The sequence below is a fragment of the Protopterus annectens genome, chromosome 6.part0 (genome assembly GCF_019279795.1).
Source record: "Protopterus annectens isolate FY-2018-M chromosome 6.part0, PAN1.0, whole genome shotgun sequence".
NCBI lineage: Eukaryota > Metazoa > Chordata > Ceratodontiformes > Protopteridae > Protopterus > Protopterus annectens.
In genome coordinates, this window is record NC_056737.1 from 259,697,437 (window position 1) to 259,714,318 (window position 16,882).

General features: G+C 38.2%; 1 protein-coding gene across 1 annotated transcript in view; it reads right to left on the reverse strand.

Moving 5' to 3' along the window:
- Window positions 1-16,882, reverse strand: part of GALNT16 (polypeptide N-acetylgalactosaminyltransferase 16) — a 1,415,037-nt gene that overhangs the window by 376,182 nt on the left and 1,021,973 nt on the right. The window contains exon 7 of the mRNA XM_044074007.1: window positions 11,889-11,976. Within this exon, the coding sequence (XP_043929942.1) occupies window positions 11,889-11,976 (88 nt within the window). The remainder of the gene's footprint in view (window positions 1-11,888; window positions 11,977-16,882) is intronic.

A 16,882-nucleotide genomic window follows, 5' to 3' on the forward strand; every position in this document is an offset into this window, starting at 1 on the left:
ACCCATTACGGCAAAGGTAAGTCCCGGGGAGTTTAGCAGAAAGGTAGAGTTGGTAGAGTGTACACATGTGTGTATGTGTGGGATTGCATATGGGAATATGTGGGAAGTCATAATTGGGGGGTTAGTTAGTAGATAGACTAGGTCTTTGTGCAAGTTTGTGTGTGTGTGTGTGTGTGTGTGTGTGTGTGTGTGTGTATGTATATATATATATATATATATATATATATATATATATATATATATATATATATATATATATATATATATATAGTATTTTCATGGGATTTATCATATTCTGTGTTATTTGAAGTTACAAACACAAAGCTAGGGCAACAAATTTGTTAGGAACACTGGAATCTGTTACATGTGGGGGTGGTTACTATTCTATTCTTGCTTTTTCAGGTTGCTTTCACAATATACATTCAGCTAATTACTCATCATCTTATCCTGACCTGCCTCAGAACAGCTGTCACTTTTATGTATATTTGAACAGAGAGAGAAAAAAAACACGCCAGCAGCACCCTAAGAACTAAATTTCTTGAATTTTAAAAAGCAAATAGTCATTATGTCGTTCATTGTCCCTTCATGACCTCTTCTTAAGGCAGAACACTTTGTTTTAGAAAGACAGTTAATATGTATGCATTTTCCCAATGGGCAATATAGAAAGCAGTACTAGAGCTGCCTGTTGAGTAACTGGACTAAATATTCTGGGCATCACCTGTTTCTGTCTAGGCATCAGAGTTCAGGCAAAGTGTTACCTGCTTGATATAGCCAGTTAATGTTTGGGCTATGAAATCCGAGATAGGTGATGAGTCAAAGAACAGCAATAGTGAAAAATAAAGACCTCTCCTTATTTCATGCTGTCACCACCTCCCATTACCAGCCCAAGACCACAGTATCATTCAAATCAAGTGCTGCTTGACTTCTCAACATGTCACTGGCTAACATGAGTGAGATTGCTATTTTAATTATTAGTCCATTACAGGGAACAGAGAGCCTAAGTCAGAAAGGTTACTATGAGATGTGCATAAGTTGTACACTTTGTGGTAACCATTTGTGATTCAGAGACAGCGCTATCACTGTGCTACAACACAAAGATGTACCTCACCATAGAGGACTATCTCTGTGGCCATGCTAAATATTAATGTGGCATGTCAGGGAAGAGGCATATGCTGATTAGCTATATGCTCTTCTGAATAACTGCCTAGGAAGAGCAAATCTCTAATTAGCATGTGCTCTTCCATGGAACTGCTTGTGTTGAGGCATTTACAGAAATGGTCTGCTGTGTAAATTAACATTTCAATTGTGTTAATGAACATGGCTAAAAGCTTGTGCTCACCCATTATGGCAAAGGTAAGTCCCGGGGAGTTTAGCAGAAAGTTAGAGTTGGGAGAGTGTGCACATGTGTGTATGTGTGGGATTGCATATGGGAATATGTGGGAAGTCATAATTGGGGGGTTAGTTAGTAGATAGACTAGGTCTTTGTGCAAGTTTGTGTGTGTGTGAGTGTGTGTGTGTGTGTGCGTGTGTGTGTGTGTGTGTGTGTGTGTGTGTGTGTGTATGTATGAATAAATAAGTGAGTTTGTATGTGAATGAGATTGTGTGTGGGAGGTGAGTATGTGCATGAATGTGTGAATGTGTGTATGTGTGGGGGGATTGGGGAGCTGTCATACCTTAATGACCCCTAGACTAATGAGCAAATCTTGCAACATTGGGTCATGGCTGGGGGAGACACTAGCCACAATAATGACAGAGGTAGGGAACCCACTTGACACTGGATATAATGTGTTTTAAAGGAACTTAATAAAACAAACAAAAAAGAAAGACAACTTGGATTGGGCGGGACTACCAGAAATGTGGGACAACTCTTTCATCTCATGCCTTAATGACACTTAAACACAATGCAGATTGAGGGAACACCAGCCATCAAGGAGAATTATTTGCTATCATTGACTTTACTGCACTTAAGATAGGGGGAACACTAGCCACCAGGGATAATATGTAGCATGCCTTAAAGGCACTTAAGAAAAAAATGTTTTGTAGCATGAAAGAGACGTGGGGGTAGGGGACTTGATATGAGGAATAGTCTTTATAGTGTGCTGTAAAAGCAATAAAAGAGATTTAAACCCTGCAACCTCACACCTCAGACCAAGGATTTCAACCGTCTCTCACCACTATATGCCAAAGATACATGAAAATAGAACTTGTGTTTTCAAAAAAAAAAAGTAAAGTTGGGTGAGGTTTAAACCCTTGTACCCTTTACACAGAAAGCAGGAACATTAACCCACTATGATAACTAGCGCATTAGCGTACTCATTTTTTTGTTACATAATAATAAGTCTAAAGTTCTAATGTCTGTTATGATCCAAAGCTTGCAACAGTATGTGAGTCATGAGGGACAGTGGAAGGATGCTACAGTACAAAGCTAGGAGGAACACTGGATAACACTGGGGATATTATGTAAACTATTACCAAGACTTATTTAAAAAGTTTATGGAGCAATAGCTCTAGCATCATTATGCCAGCCACAAACTAACAAGCCTGCAAATGGAATCTTTGCCAGTATTGAGTGACTGTAAGACTGTAAGAAAGTGTTTTATTGCTTTATGACTTTCTAGCAGCTACACAGTTCTGAGCAAACATCTGAGAGATATGTATTTTTAGCACAGAACTGTTAACATTCTGTTAAGTTTTTGTTTAAACTGGGAACTGAAGTCAGGTGACAAAAAGTGATGTCACCCAGGCTAACCCAGCAGTCTTCTTCTTTTTCTTTCAGCTGTTCCCATTAGGGGTCACCACAGTGGATCATCTGTTTCCATTTCTTCCTTTCCCCTGCATATTGCTCTGTCACACCAAACACCTTCATGTCCTCTCTCGCCACATCCATAAACCTTATCGTAGGCCTTCCTCTTTTCCTCTTACCTGGCAGCTTCATCCTTAACATCCTTTTTCCAATACACTCAACATCCCTCCTCAGCACATGTCCAAACCAATGCAATCTCACCACTTTGGCTTTGTCTCCAAACCGTCCAACTTGGGCTGACAATATACTTATTCCTAATCCTGTCTACCTCATCACACCCAGTGCAAATCTTGACATCTTTAACTCTGCCACATCCAGCTCTGTCTCCTGCCTTTTTGTCAATGCCACTGTCTCCAACCCATATAACATAGCTGGTCTCACTACCCTCTTAGAGACCTTCCTTTTCACTCTTACTGGTACTCGTTTGTCACAAATCACTCTTGACACTCTTCTCCACCCACTCCACCTTGCCTGTACTCTCTTCTTCACTTCTCTTCCACACTCGCCATTACTCTGAACTATTGATATAGTATTTAAACTCATCAACCTTTGCCAACTCTACTCCCTGCATCCTCACCATTCCTCTATCCTTCCTGTCATTCACACACATATATTCTGTCTTAGTCCTACTGACCTTCATTCCTCTCCTCTCTAGAGCATATTCCACCTCTCCATCTCATCCTGTTCCCTACTCTCACTACATATCACAATGTCATCTGCAAACATCATAGTCCACAGAGACTCCTGTCTGATCTCATCTGTCAACCTTTCCATCACCACTGCAAATAAGAAAAGGGCTCAGAACTGATCCTTGATGTAATCCCACCTCCACCTTAAATGCATCTGTCACTCTCACTGCAGATCTCACTGCTGTCACACTACCCTTGTACATATCCTGTACCACTCTTATATACTTCTCTGCCACTCCCGACTTCCTCATACAATACCACAACTCCTCTCTAGGTACCCTGTCATATGATTTCCTCTAAGTCCAGAAAGACACAGTGCAACTCCTTCTGACCTTCTCTGTACTTCTCCATCAACACTCTCAGAGCAAACATCTAACTAACCCAGCAGTAAAATATGATATTGATTTACGAACTCTCTCAGAGAGAGACTGTGCATTTTGCATTTTGTCTTGGATCTAGCAAGAACATCCACTTATCATCTTCATGTGCATTTGCCTGTGTGTACATAAGATTTAGGGCATAGTATTTCTTTTAGATATAGATAGGAATATAGTAAATATTAGTTTAGATGTTTTCTGTATTTATTTGAGACTGTTCTGCAATGTTGTTTTAAAATATTTCCTGTGATTTTGAACTCTGAAGTAACTGTGTTTGTGTACTGAGAATTGTCTTGTTCTTTTATTTATTATTAAATGTATTTAAACCTATCTTTGTGGCTTATATTTGTGAGACATATTTAAACTCTTAGAGTACTTGCATATGTATTTGGTGACACTGCACAGGCAACTTCTAAATAGCCTTGCAAGTCTTGGTCAAAACTACCATTTAGATTTATAGTAACATTATACAGTAAGATTGGACACCCTTTTGCTAAGGGCCTTAAAGTAGCTGGTAAAGAGCTGGCTGGTGGCAGTGATAACTACCTTATAGTGTGGGCAAAGGAGGGCATAGCTAGTAAACCTGTGCCAGCCTTTCCCAGGTGTGCGTGCTTGTGTTTTATATCAACCAAATTTCAAAGTGTGTGTGTCAGCTACTTGGGCAAGGACACAACGCACTGGTTGGACAGAGAGGGTGCTGGAGGTTTTGGTTTGGCCACTCAGCTGAGATCTCAACCCTATAGCTGTGCCAGTGGGAAGTCTTATTGGGGAGCTGGAGAAAGAGGGAGAAACCAGCCCCAGACTAACTGTGATCTCTGTGTGCTGTTAAAGGAAATTGCACTTTGCTGTATGTCATCCTCCCAGTGTGTATGTCCCTCACTGTTGCCAGTGATGAGGATTGAGGGCCCTTGATTCCTGGGCCAGTGCAGGGGCATCACACATACCTACAGACCCACCATATTATTTTACTGGTGTTATAACTTCCTTATGAATTGGGATTAAAACAACCCTATCCCTGCTCACAATTGTTCTCAATACATTTCTTAATTCATTATAACACCCTCTAATAGTGTCTACTATGGGTGACTCAATATGTAAATTAATATCACACTTTATTCCAAGTCCTTAATACTATCCACCACCTTAAGCAAAAATGTTATTCATAGCACAAGGCTAATGTGTTATTCTGGCTGTAGTGTATAAGACGTCTTTTTTCAGTTCAACTCTATATTACTAGAATGTGTTTTAAATGTGTGTGTATCTGTGTGGGAGAGTAAATGGGAGGGGTGCCTGTGCCAACATGATACATAGGCCACCAATGTTAATTACCACAGGAAAGTGCTGATTAGCACTTGTGGTAGTTAAAGGCAATTCAGACACATGCAGATTAGCTGATAATGAGGTATTTCCTCATTGCAGCTAATGTGTCTTTGAATCACAAAAGTTTGTATTTTATGGGTCTATTTCTGAATCCTTGGCATTGTATGTATGTGGCTAATCTCCCTCTTTCTCTTTTGTTTCTCTTTCTTTCTCTTCTCCATGGCCATGCTGTGACTGCACCTCTATGAATGGATGAATGTTTGACACTACACATAGCCGTTTCACAGTGACCCAGCTGGCAACAAACTGCAGCAAATGGAAGAGGGTTGTGTGTTTGGCACATCATTATCCATTACTGCCAGTTCACACTTTATGTTTGAAGGAGGGATATAACCCCTAACATATGAGTGCTTGGCTTTCAATATGTTTTTGTTCAGTAACAGTATCCATTGTGTTGACAAATAATTAACCAGCAACTGTAGTTTCAACAATTTACCTTTCAATCTAGTAATGTATAATGGCCCATAACTAGCAAAGTGTCTACTAATAAGGAGAGTGGAATCTTATTCATTTATGTGTTTATTTACTTATGTACTTACTTATTTCTTCCTTCATTAAACCGTTATGAACAGGGTAAGACCCGTCATAAACACATGTATATTTTCAGTAGTGTATTATCTGCTTTGGAGTGGTAAAGCAATTTACTTCAACATTAAATATAAACTGAATAGCTCTCTGCAAGTATAGTTTATAGGAACCAAAGCCAGATTTGCAGGATTAAGGAAAGTTGTAACTGAACACTTAGGAAAAATGTAGTAAATAGAGAAAACGACCACCACTGCTGAGTTAAAAACAGATTTAATTGTACAAATCGCTGGAATGATTGCTTTCATGCCACAAGGCACTTCTTCAGATAATGAATGCATCAATAAAACAATTATAATATCGATACATTCTTAACAAGCACAATTAATGAAACAAATCATGTGACTTAAAGACCGTCTTTAAAGAAACAGTATAATTCAGGTCAGGACACTTATGTGCTGTTGAGAAAAAGTTATGTTGTTTAGTAGATATAGTGAATACTGTTTTGAAGGACATGAAACATTTTATGTCCAATTTATTTAATTGGTATAAGACACATACTGATATAAAAAATATTTATTTTGTGACGTTGGACATTTTTTATTTTTACAGTCATATCTAATGATATAGGCATTGAGAATGTTAGGATGTATTTATCTGAATAAATTACTTTATCCAATGGGAAAATCAATTTAATATGTACTTTACTTGAATTAATTTTGGAGAATAATGCCTTTTTGTTTAAAGATGAGTTTTATTTGCAATGGACAGGAGTTGCTATGTGCACTGTATGTGCCAGTAGCTATGCAAACATGGTTTTACCATACTAGGAGTTAAAACAAGTCTTGAATGACAACTCATTTGCTTAATGTATTTGTCATTATAGGTGCTTTGTGGATGATATTTTTTTGATATGGACAGGAACACAACAAGGTTTATATGATTTTATTGAATTTTTACATAGTACAATGTCTTTCCTATGATTTACCTGTAAGTGTTCTTATACTTCCATTGAGTTTCTGGATGTAACGTGTGATAGAAATGTGATGGTTTAAATGGGCACTACTATGTTTAGAAAATCATAAAAGAAAACTAATGTTCTGCATAACTTGAGTATGTACCTCAGACATGTTTATAGAAATGTGCTGAAAGGTCAGTTTTTAAGAGCAGTTTGAATAATGATGATACCACACTAAGCAAAGTGGTTAGAGATATGGCAGTTGATATTTTGAATTGAGATTATTCACCCAGTGAGAATGAAAATACTATTACTGAAGTACTTTCTTTAAGGGGTACAAGGGCTAAACTTTTTTTCTCTGATTGTGATACTAGCAATAGAGATAGAGATTCTCCTTTGTTGCATGAATGTAAAGATACTAGAGTTACTTTAACTTATTCAAGTAATATTAATGTATTATGTGACATTATTAAGAAAAATTGGCCAATCTTGATGGCAGATGAATCCCTTAAGAAAGTTTTAGGTACAACCCCAAAATTTTCATTCAAGAACAATAAGTCAAAATGACAGCTTTGTTATAGACAGCACTCAACTATCAGTAATAGAATTTCAAAGCATTTTGGGACGTTCCTTTGCCATTTCTGCAATGCTTGTAAATTGTTCCCTTGCCAATCGTGCAGTGCTTGTAAATTCATATGGTCTACGGTTTAATTTATACATCCAGTTTCTGGACAAACTACAGAAATGAGTTTTTATGCTGATTGTAAAAGTAGCAATTTAGTTTATCTAGCACAATCTTCTGCATGCTGTAGTTTTTATGTAGGTAAGATGAATCGTACTGTTAAAGAAGGAATTTTAGAACTTATTTATGATGCCAAGAAACTGAAATTGTCTAATGCCTTGGCAAAACTTATTAATAAATTTGGTCAAACACACTGTTTTAAGTTTGTTGTGTTGGAATTAGTACCTTTAAATTTGAGACGGGTTATTTAGTTAATAAAAGTGAGTGCATTGAATTAAAATGGATTTTATGTTTGCAAGCAGATAGGATTCCTGGCCTGAATGATACTGTTTCCTTAAAGCCCGTCTTGAATCACATGATTTGTTTAGTTAATTGTGTTTGTTAGGCATACATAAATACTATGATTGCTTTATTGATGTATTTATGGTCTGAAGAAGCTCCTTGTCGACTGTACGATTAAATTTGTTTTTAATTCAGCCGTGGTGCTCGTTTTCTCTGTTTACTACAATTATATTCATAGCTCTCAACCTTCCATCTCCAAAATGAGGAACACTAGCCCTCATAATGTGGAACAAATGGGCAAAATGTGGAACACATACTAATGGCTTACTAACAACTTCAACTAGGAAGGTCATAGGATGGTTAAAATATGCTCGTTTTACTTATAAAGAAGATTGTTTAATGAATTAATATGATTCATTTCTATTTACAATGGATTTCACTTAAAACATTCCTAACACTGAATGTGTGACAGAGTCTTTCAATATGGAACTTTGAGGAACTTTGAGGAACGTGAACTTTTTAAGACCCCAAATGAGGTACGTTCCTCATAATGAAGTACACTTGAGAGGTATGGTTATATTGCTTGTGAAAAGTTGACCTTTATCCACTGGATCTACTTCTCTTTTGTTGCTGTTGGTAAAAATATCAAGTTTCCTGGCAGAAATCACTGATTTACAGTTAATGTAAATTAAAGATACACTTAATGTGAAGTGTCCCCTTTTCTCTTCACCAGTCAGTAAACTAATGCAAATCATTTTCACATTTTCTGCTTTAGTGGGCCCTTCCTGCTTCCTGATTCCCTTCATACTGAATAAAAGAAGTCCATGAAATCTAGTTACAACTTCTCCCCAACACCCATTGAAAGTGAACATACATGGCAGTTTCTCTTTTTGTTTCTGAGGCAGGCCCAGTCCCATTTCTTACTGAAGACATTCTTCCTTTCCTGAATGTCCAGTGATTTAAGTGGTTTTCCTGAAGCCTCTTTCATCTCATGCTTCTTTGTCATATTAGCAGTGCCCCAGCATGCAGCTGCTTATAATCTTGACAACAGATCAATAAACAGCAAAGAGTCCCTTACAAATGACAAATCTTTCAGTGATCTCATGCTTGGAAATGATTTATCTGATGAAGTCTCAGAGTTTGATGTACAGACTCCAAATACATGAGTATCTTCTCAGTGGGCATCAGCCGCTTCATACTACCCAGTTATTAGTCTTGGGACACATTACAGCCACAGCAAGGCCTCCTGCCTGCTTCCAGAACTAGAACACTACAAAGAACTATAGAAGACTACATGGTGCACTCATGTATAGAAAAACATTTTCCTTTTCTTACTCTGTGTAATAGTTTTCTGATTTAAATAACTGAATGGCCTTTTCAGTGCTTGCAAGAGATAAGTAAAGAATGATCTGTACCCTGCTGCATATGTAAAAGTTACTTGCCACCTTTTAATTTTGCATACATTTACTAGTGACCTCCTGCTATGAAAGAGCTGTTGAGTGGGCATGTAAGCATCTGTCATTCACCTACACATACTCTCACACACACACACACACACACACACACACACACACACACACACACACACACACACACACACACACACACACACACACACACACACACACACACACACACACACACACACACACCTGCGTGCACGCGTACACACACACACACACACACACACACACACACACACACACACACACACACACACACACACACACATACACACACACACATACACACACACACACACACACACACTTGATTCTCTAAATAACACCCCTACTAGGAACACACACACACACACACACACACACACACACACACACACACACACACACACACACACACACTTGATTCTCTAAATAATGCCACTACTGGGACCACACACATACAGACACACACACACACACACACACACACACACACACACACACACACACACACACACACACACACACACACACACACACACACACACACACACACACACACACACACACACACACACACACACACACACACACACACACACACACACACATTGATGCAACTTCATTCACTTCCACACATGCATACACATACTAACACTGATAACACCATGCCCACCCTCACGTCTTCACTGAACTTTGCTAAACATAACTGCATTGCACTTTCATCCATTGAAGTCAATGGGTGACTGCAGTCTTTTGACAGTGTTAAATTTTGTCCTCCACCTGTAGTAATTTGACTCTTAATTCAGAAGCCATAGGCATTTCCAGCCGAGAGCACATGTAGCATTATCCACTCCCATAGAGTGCTTCATTACCATGCAGCTCAGCCAGTGGGATCACCCTCCATGCTGATGTTCCTATTAATGGGAATCCCCAGCAGTAGGGCAGTCTATGAATCAGAAAGGGTTGCTGTGAGGAGGAAGCTGGTGGTGGTAAGGCTTTCTGCTCATGGCAATCCTTTCCAAATCTCAGGACATATGATCTATAATGTTGATTGTTTATGCTATTTTATATGATATGAATATGTTTTAAATGTAATACTACAATTTTATGAAACATTTAGAGCAAAGTCAGAAAATAATGTTTCTCTGAAAAAAATCAAAACATTTGTCATTTACATTTTTTTATAACAGTCAAATTCCCAAATCAGGACTGTTCCACAAAAAAAAAAAAAGCCGGTAATCATAGTAATCAAATATATGAAATATAATATATAAATAGTATATAATATATTATATTATATAATATAATATAATATATATATATATATAAATATATATATATATATATATATATATATATATATTTATATATATATTATAATATAGATATAGATCATATATGGTATATAATATATAGAGGAATGGTAATTGTTATGCTGTCTGCCCTCTGCATTATGGAAGTAAGGGTGAAAACAGGAGGAGCATGTGATTATCTGTTATTGGAATGAATGACTAAGACATTAGTACTTGGATTTCTAGACATCTTGGGACAAGAACTTTATTCCTTTATCCATTGATACTTGTATTTTTAAAATATATTCTCTCCCATCAAGATATTCTCCACAGTTGAAGTGAACAAAACCATACCTCTCAACTTCTTTGCTCAGGAACTGTGGACAAAGATGAAGATAATGGGGAGATAAAGGCCCCAAGTCATGAACAATTTTTAAATATAACTCTAATTCACTTAAAAGGTTAATAGATTAACAGTTATTGCATCAAAAAGTATTTTCTGAACAATACGTATGAAACTCTAATGTCTGGCATTATGACTTACTGTAATCCTCAGTAATGTACCAGAAACCTCAAATATTTTGTGAGGGATGGGGCAACACCATGAGGCATAATCAGGGACATTCTGCAAAGTTTTGGACAGCTGAGAGGAATAAGTTGCTCTCTTTAATGAACTGTCTTAAGTATGGTGCTGGAGAAGGGGTATGATACCTAGCAATATAAGTTGTTTCTTGTTTACATTTACGTCTGTTGACACCGTTTTTGTTATGTGTATATGTCTGTGTGTGTGTGTGTGTGTGTGTGTGTGTGTGTGTGTGTGTGTGTACGTGTGTGTGTGTGTGTGTGTGTGTGTGTGTGTGTGTGTGTGTGTGCGTGTGTGTGTGGGTGTGTGTCTGTGTGTGTGTGTGTGTGTGTGTGTGTGTGTGTGTGTGTGTGTGTGTGTGTGTGTGTGTGTGTGTGTGTGTGTGTGTGTATGTGTGTGTGTGTGTGTGTGTGTGTGTGTGTGTGTGTGTGTGTGTGTGTGTGTGTGTGTGTGTGTGTGTGTGTGTGTGTGCGAATATTTTAAACTTTGGCTTATTTTTCTAATTAATGTACCTGTTCTTTACTTTACTGTACTGTCTTTGTTTGCAGGTTTTTTCATCTACATTTTAAACATCTGCACCAAATATTCATATTAAAATGAAAAAGAAATATTTAACAGTACAGCACTTGGCTCCTCTGTTAATATTTTTTATGAGTTTTCTTTCATGTATACTGCTCATTTTGCAGAATTCCCTTTCATTAAGGAAATCATGAGAGATCCCCTCCTTGTAGGAAAGGAAATTATGGAAAGGTACTCTCCTTGTCTCCTTGTAAGAAATTCTAAGATTAATAGAACAAGGTACATGATCTTACCTCCTCTTAGATCTGCAGATGCAGCCAGATAAGCAAAGTTGTCCAAACTGATGACATCAATAATGGGGCTCACCACCCGCGTGGAATCCTAAAAAAGTAAAGTATGTGAAATCAGACTGTGTGTACATCACAGAAAGACAACTTAATCTGGCTCAGTACAAATAACTATACAGACATTTATTTACTGTTTTATTATTTTTTATCTTTATCATTTTTATTGCTGTCCACATTTTTCACAATTTTTTCAATTCATGTTTTAATATTCTCACATTATTACACTATAGTTTCCTTAAGCAGGACTTACTAACTTTTGTGGAAAACATTAGACTTATCAAATTAATAGCATTTGTTTAGATTATTTAATAATAAGATAACCTTACTCGTCTCCCCCACTTTTATCTTTCATTACATCCTTTCCATGTCCCCTTCACTTCCTTGTTGCAACATTACTTCTCAATTCTCAGACTCTTCTTCCCAGCTAACAATATTCACTTTACTGTATCGTTTCCTTTGTCTATACCTTATCCCCTATCTGCTCTCTCAATTTATGATCACTACCATTTTCATCTTCCTTTGTGCCCTCTTTTGTTGTATACCCCATCTCTTCTAGTTCTTACATCTCCTATCCATCCATTCTCCATTCCATGATTCCATTTTATTCATGCATGCTTTCACCCCTCTTTTGAATATTCTACTATGTTCCCTTCTATTCATGCTCTTGCAATCTTCTTCCTACCTTCTCTAATCTTCTTTTCCTTTCGGCTGCTCCCATTAGGGGTTGCCAGAGTGGATCACTGGTTCACAGAGCGAGTGAAAGTAGAGTTTTACTGTGTCGAGTTGCCAGCCCAGAGCCCATCCCTCCTCAGAAGGTGCTCACACACACATACACACACACACACACACACACACACACACACACACACACACACACACACACACACACACACACACACACACACACACTCACACCTAGGAACAATTTAGAATGTCCATTCCACCTGCAGCATGTCTTGGGAATTTGGAAGGAAACTGGAGCATCCAAAGGAAACCCACATGAACACAGGGAGGGCATGCAGACTCCACACAGATGGCAAGCCAGTTAAGAATCAAACTGGAGAACCTCTTGCTGTGAGGTGACAATGCTAACCACTGCACCACTGTGCTGCCCCTTGTATCTTCTCTAATGGTTAGCTGTATTTCTAAAATGTCTTCTTTTGGCCACTTCCTTCTTATGCTCTCAATTCCAGACAGACAAAACTACCATGAATATGGATCCTCCCACAGTAGTATTCTAGTCCAGATTCTTCTAGCCATTTTCCATAGTTGTCTGATTTTATATGTGTGGCACACATGTACTTTGTAAGCATTTGCCATATCTCACCATCATCAACATGATGTCTGAGCCCATCCCTCTTTCTCTACCTTTATCATAGTTTTGTACCACCTATGCAGTAGTCTGGCAGTAGTCTGGCATAAAGATCTCCAATCAGACCCACTCTGTTCAAGAGTCCCGTCATGACCAAGACTATTTCTCAGATATGTATTTCCTCCTACTAACTATATTATTTTATCCATGGTTTCATCAATCCCTCCATTGTTGTGTGGTCTGTTTTCCCCCCAACCTCTGGTACAGTCATCTCTATCTTACCTTTCTGTGTCTTTTCTCAACCTCTTAATATTTTCCTATTTCCTTTAGCTTCTGTGTTTGTACTTCCAGTACCTGTCATCTTATGAGCACCACTTTCAATCCTGCTGGCATCTTCTCCAAGAATTTTTACAATGCACCCTATGCAAAATAACCCATCCTCTTCTTCTAATCCATATTTTTGCTGAATTCAAAAGAGGCACAACCATCAACTAGTTATGTTATTGTTATTTTTTATGAATGATTTCATTAGTTTATTTTAGAATAATTCCAGCTAGCATAATTTTGTTCTTAATCCATTCATATTTCTGTATGTTGTGCTTTACTCTTTTCTTTCTCAGCTGTTACACTTCACACCTAGTACTATCTTCCTCTACATTCTCCCTTTTCAACTCCATTTGTACCACGTCATTTGCTTTTCTTTTCACACTTCTACTTATTTCCTTTTTTAGGACTTTCAGTTCTCTTCTTCACAAAGTCCTGAAATCTCATTATGCCCCTGTCACCACACTTATTATTTTCTATTTTTCTACTGTCTTTACTGTCTTCGCCCTCCTCCTGAATTAGTTTGTGTTTACTCATGTCTGTCTGGCCCCCAGTATTCCACCTTTTTGCTCCATTTCCAGATGAAGTCATTTTATTTTCATTATTTTTGTTAGGGTCCATCCTCTGGAGCTAGAATAATCAACACATGCTTCAAGCCACAGGGAAGTTCATTGTTGAATATCTTTTCACACATGCCTGTACTGTTTTCATGATTTTTTTTTCTAACCAGCAAGCAATTCCAAAACATGTGTATTAATTCTGCACTTCCTTCTCGACAGCACCAACATTACTGTTGCTCCATGAACTACTTCTTTTCTAGCCCCTGTGGTATCTGGTGCCACCAATATATAAACTTCATAGCCATGGAAACTTCTAGATCATTTGTGATTATCCAGATTTCCTTCCATTTTCCTCTTCATTTATTTCACTAACTCCTTCCATACCTCCCTTATTCTGTACATGCTTCTGTCCTTCTTTTTTTCAAGTAATTACTCATAGATTTTTCTGGATTTTTTCCTGCTTGTTTTCCATCCACATCTTATTAGTCTTTGAGGAAGTAAGTGTTCCCTAGTACTTTTCTGCTTTCCCATTTTACCATTCTCCTTTCATATGACAACCTTTATAGAACCTCGAAGTTGCATACATTTTACTCTAGCTTTTAAGCTAGATTTTCTTCTTATTTCTCATAACCCTAGACTTATTTGTCTTTTGGTAACTGGATAAGGTCTTCACTTTTCATTGCTGGTTTGCAACATTTCTCTGGTTAAAAAGTTGATTAGTTTCACTGTCTGTGGGAGTAAAACCCTGGTCTGCATGATATAGTTCATTCACACAGCTCCTTCAACGTAACCACCATGCAATGCTGAAGCTATTAACCTCATTTGAAATCAACTGAGGGAAATCAGTGAAAATATCAAAGAATAACAATTAAAGTAACAAAGCAACTATGACATGATACAGGTGAAATAGTTTTAGCTCCAGGCATTGCTCAATTGTCAGTTATTTTCAGGATCAAACCTGGTTTTGCCAAAAATATATTCTATTCTTCATAAAATTTGTGATTCTTTTTTTAGTAAAGTACTGAGAATTGACCTCACTTAAAACTAACATTAACTATATTTACAAACTTCTCGTTCTTCAGAAAATCCAAGTTAATGCAAATCAATTTGCTATAACAGTTTTCTAAGTGAATAATACCATTAAATAAAAAAGTGTCTCTGACTTGGGGCCTTTGTCCCGCATTACTTTTGCCTTTGTCCCAGAATTTTCAGTGAAAAGGTTGAGAAGTATGGCTCTGAGTGAAAATATATGCAAAACAAGTTTTGTCAGTTTGTATTGCATTAGTAAGACTTTATTAGTATGGAATAGCTGGGAATGCTATGTGGGGCATTTTAATTTACAATGATTACTTAATAATTCTGTGATTGATCTGAAAAATGAAAAGGGCAGAGTCAGATAAGACACAATAGGTTCATAGGTCGGTACTAGGCTATCGGCCCTAAGGCCTATGCAGGCCTAGCCATAACAATTTCCTGGATATTTCTTCCCACAATATTTACTTCTCTGGGCCCCTATCTAGCAGGGGGACTGACATGATCCCCGGGGTGAATTTCCTATCTCCCATCCAATCATCAAGGTTCCTTTTGAAGAGGGCCAATGAGGCGCTCTGCTTGACATGTATAGGCAGTCTATTCCAGAGTATGGGGAGTCTGTGGGTCAGGAACCTATCCCTCCAGCATGTTTTGTTCATTGTGATGATAAGATTTAGATCCCTGGAGCATGTGGCTCTGAGGGATTGGGATTTCTTTAAGTGGAGCATGTCCAACAGCTCAGGGTTTGACATGGCATTGTATGTTAAGCAGAGATCGCCCCTGAGTAGACGATATGCCATAGAGTATAGCTGGAGTTTTTTTAGATGGTCAGCATATGGCATCTGCTTTAGGCCTGTGATTCTTTTAGTGAGGTATTTCTGTGGCCTTTCCAGCTGTTGCATATGTCTTGTGAGGTACATACTAAACAGGGCATTATACTCTATAATGGGTCTAATGAGGGATGAGTACAGTGGGACAATGACCTCCTTTTTTTCCTGGATGAAAAGCCCTTAGTGATGAGGTATGCCACATAGAAGGATTTCCTGACTGTTGTGGTGATGTGGTTATCAAAAGTGAGACCACTGTCCACCTGTGTCCCTAAGTTTCTCATCACACTTTCGATGTTTAGTGTCCTGCCACCTATGTGGTAATTCATTGGTACATGTTTTTTTCCAAAGGCGATAACTATACATTTCTTGGCATTAAGCTTGAGCCCATGGCTCTGGCACCAGGCATCTGTTTCTCTAAGGCCCTTTTGTAGAATAGCCACATCATTTAGTGATTCAATAATGGCTCCCAGTTTGCAGTCATCTGCAAACTTTGTTAGCCAGAGTCCCTTAGTGTTGGCCTGTACTTCAGAGAAGCAGATGCCAAACAAGAGTGGTCCCAGGACTGAACCCTGAGGTACTCCTCTTGTCACTTGTCTGGAGCTGGATTTGGAGGCAGCTATTTTTACAGTCTGGGTTCTGTCAGTAAGCCAGTTGGCAACCCATCAAGTGACATAGGGATTTATGCCCAGCTTAGTAAGTTTATCTATGATTTCAGAGTGGGGGATGGTGTCGAAGGCCTTGGCGAGGTCCAGATAGGTTGTGTGGACAGCCTTACCCTCGTCCACAGCTCTGGAGACTAATTTGAAGAAGTCAGTCAGATTCAGGAGACAAGATCGGTCCTTCACAAACCCAAACTGGGAGGGGTCCAGTGTTTGAAGGTTG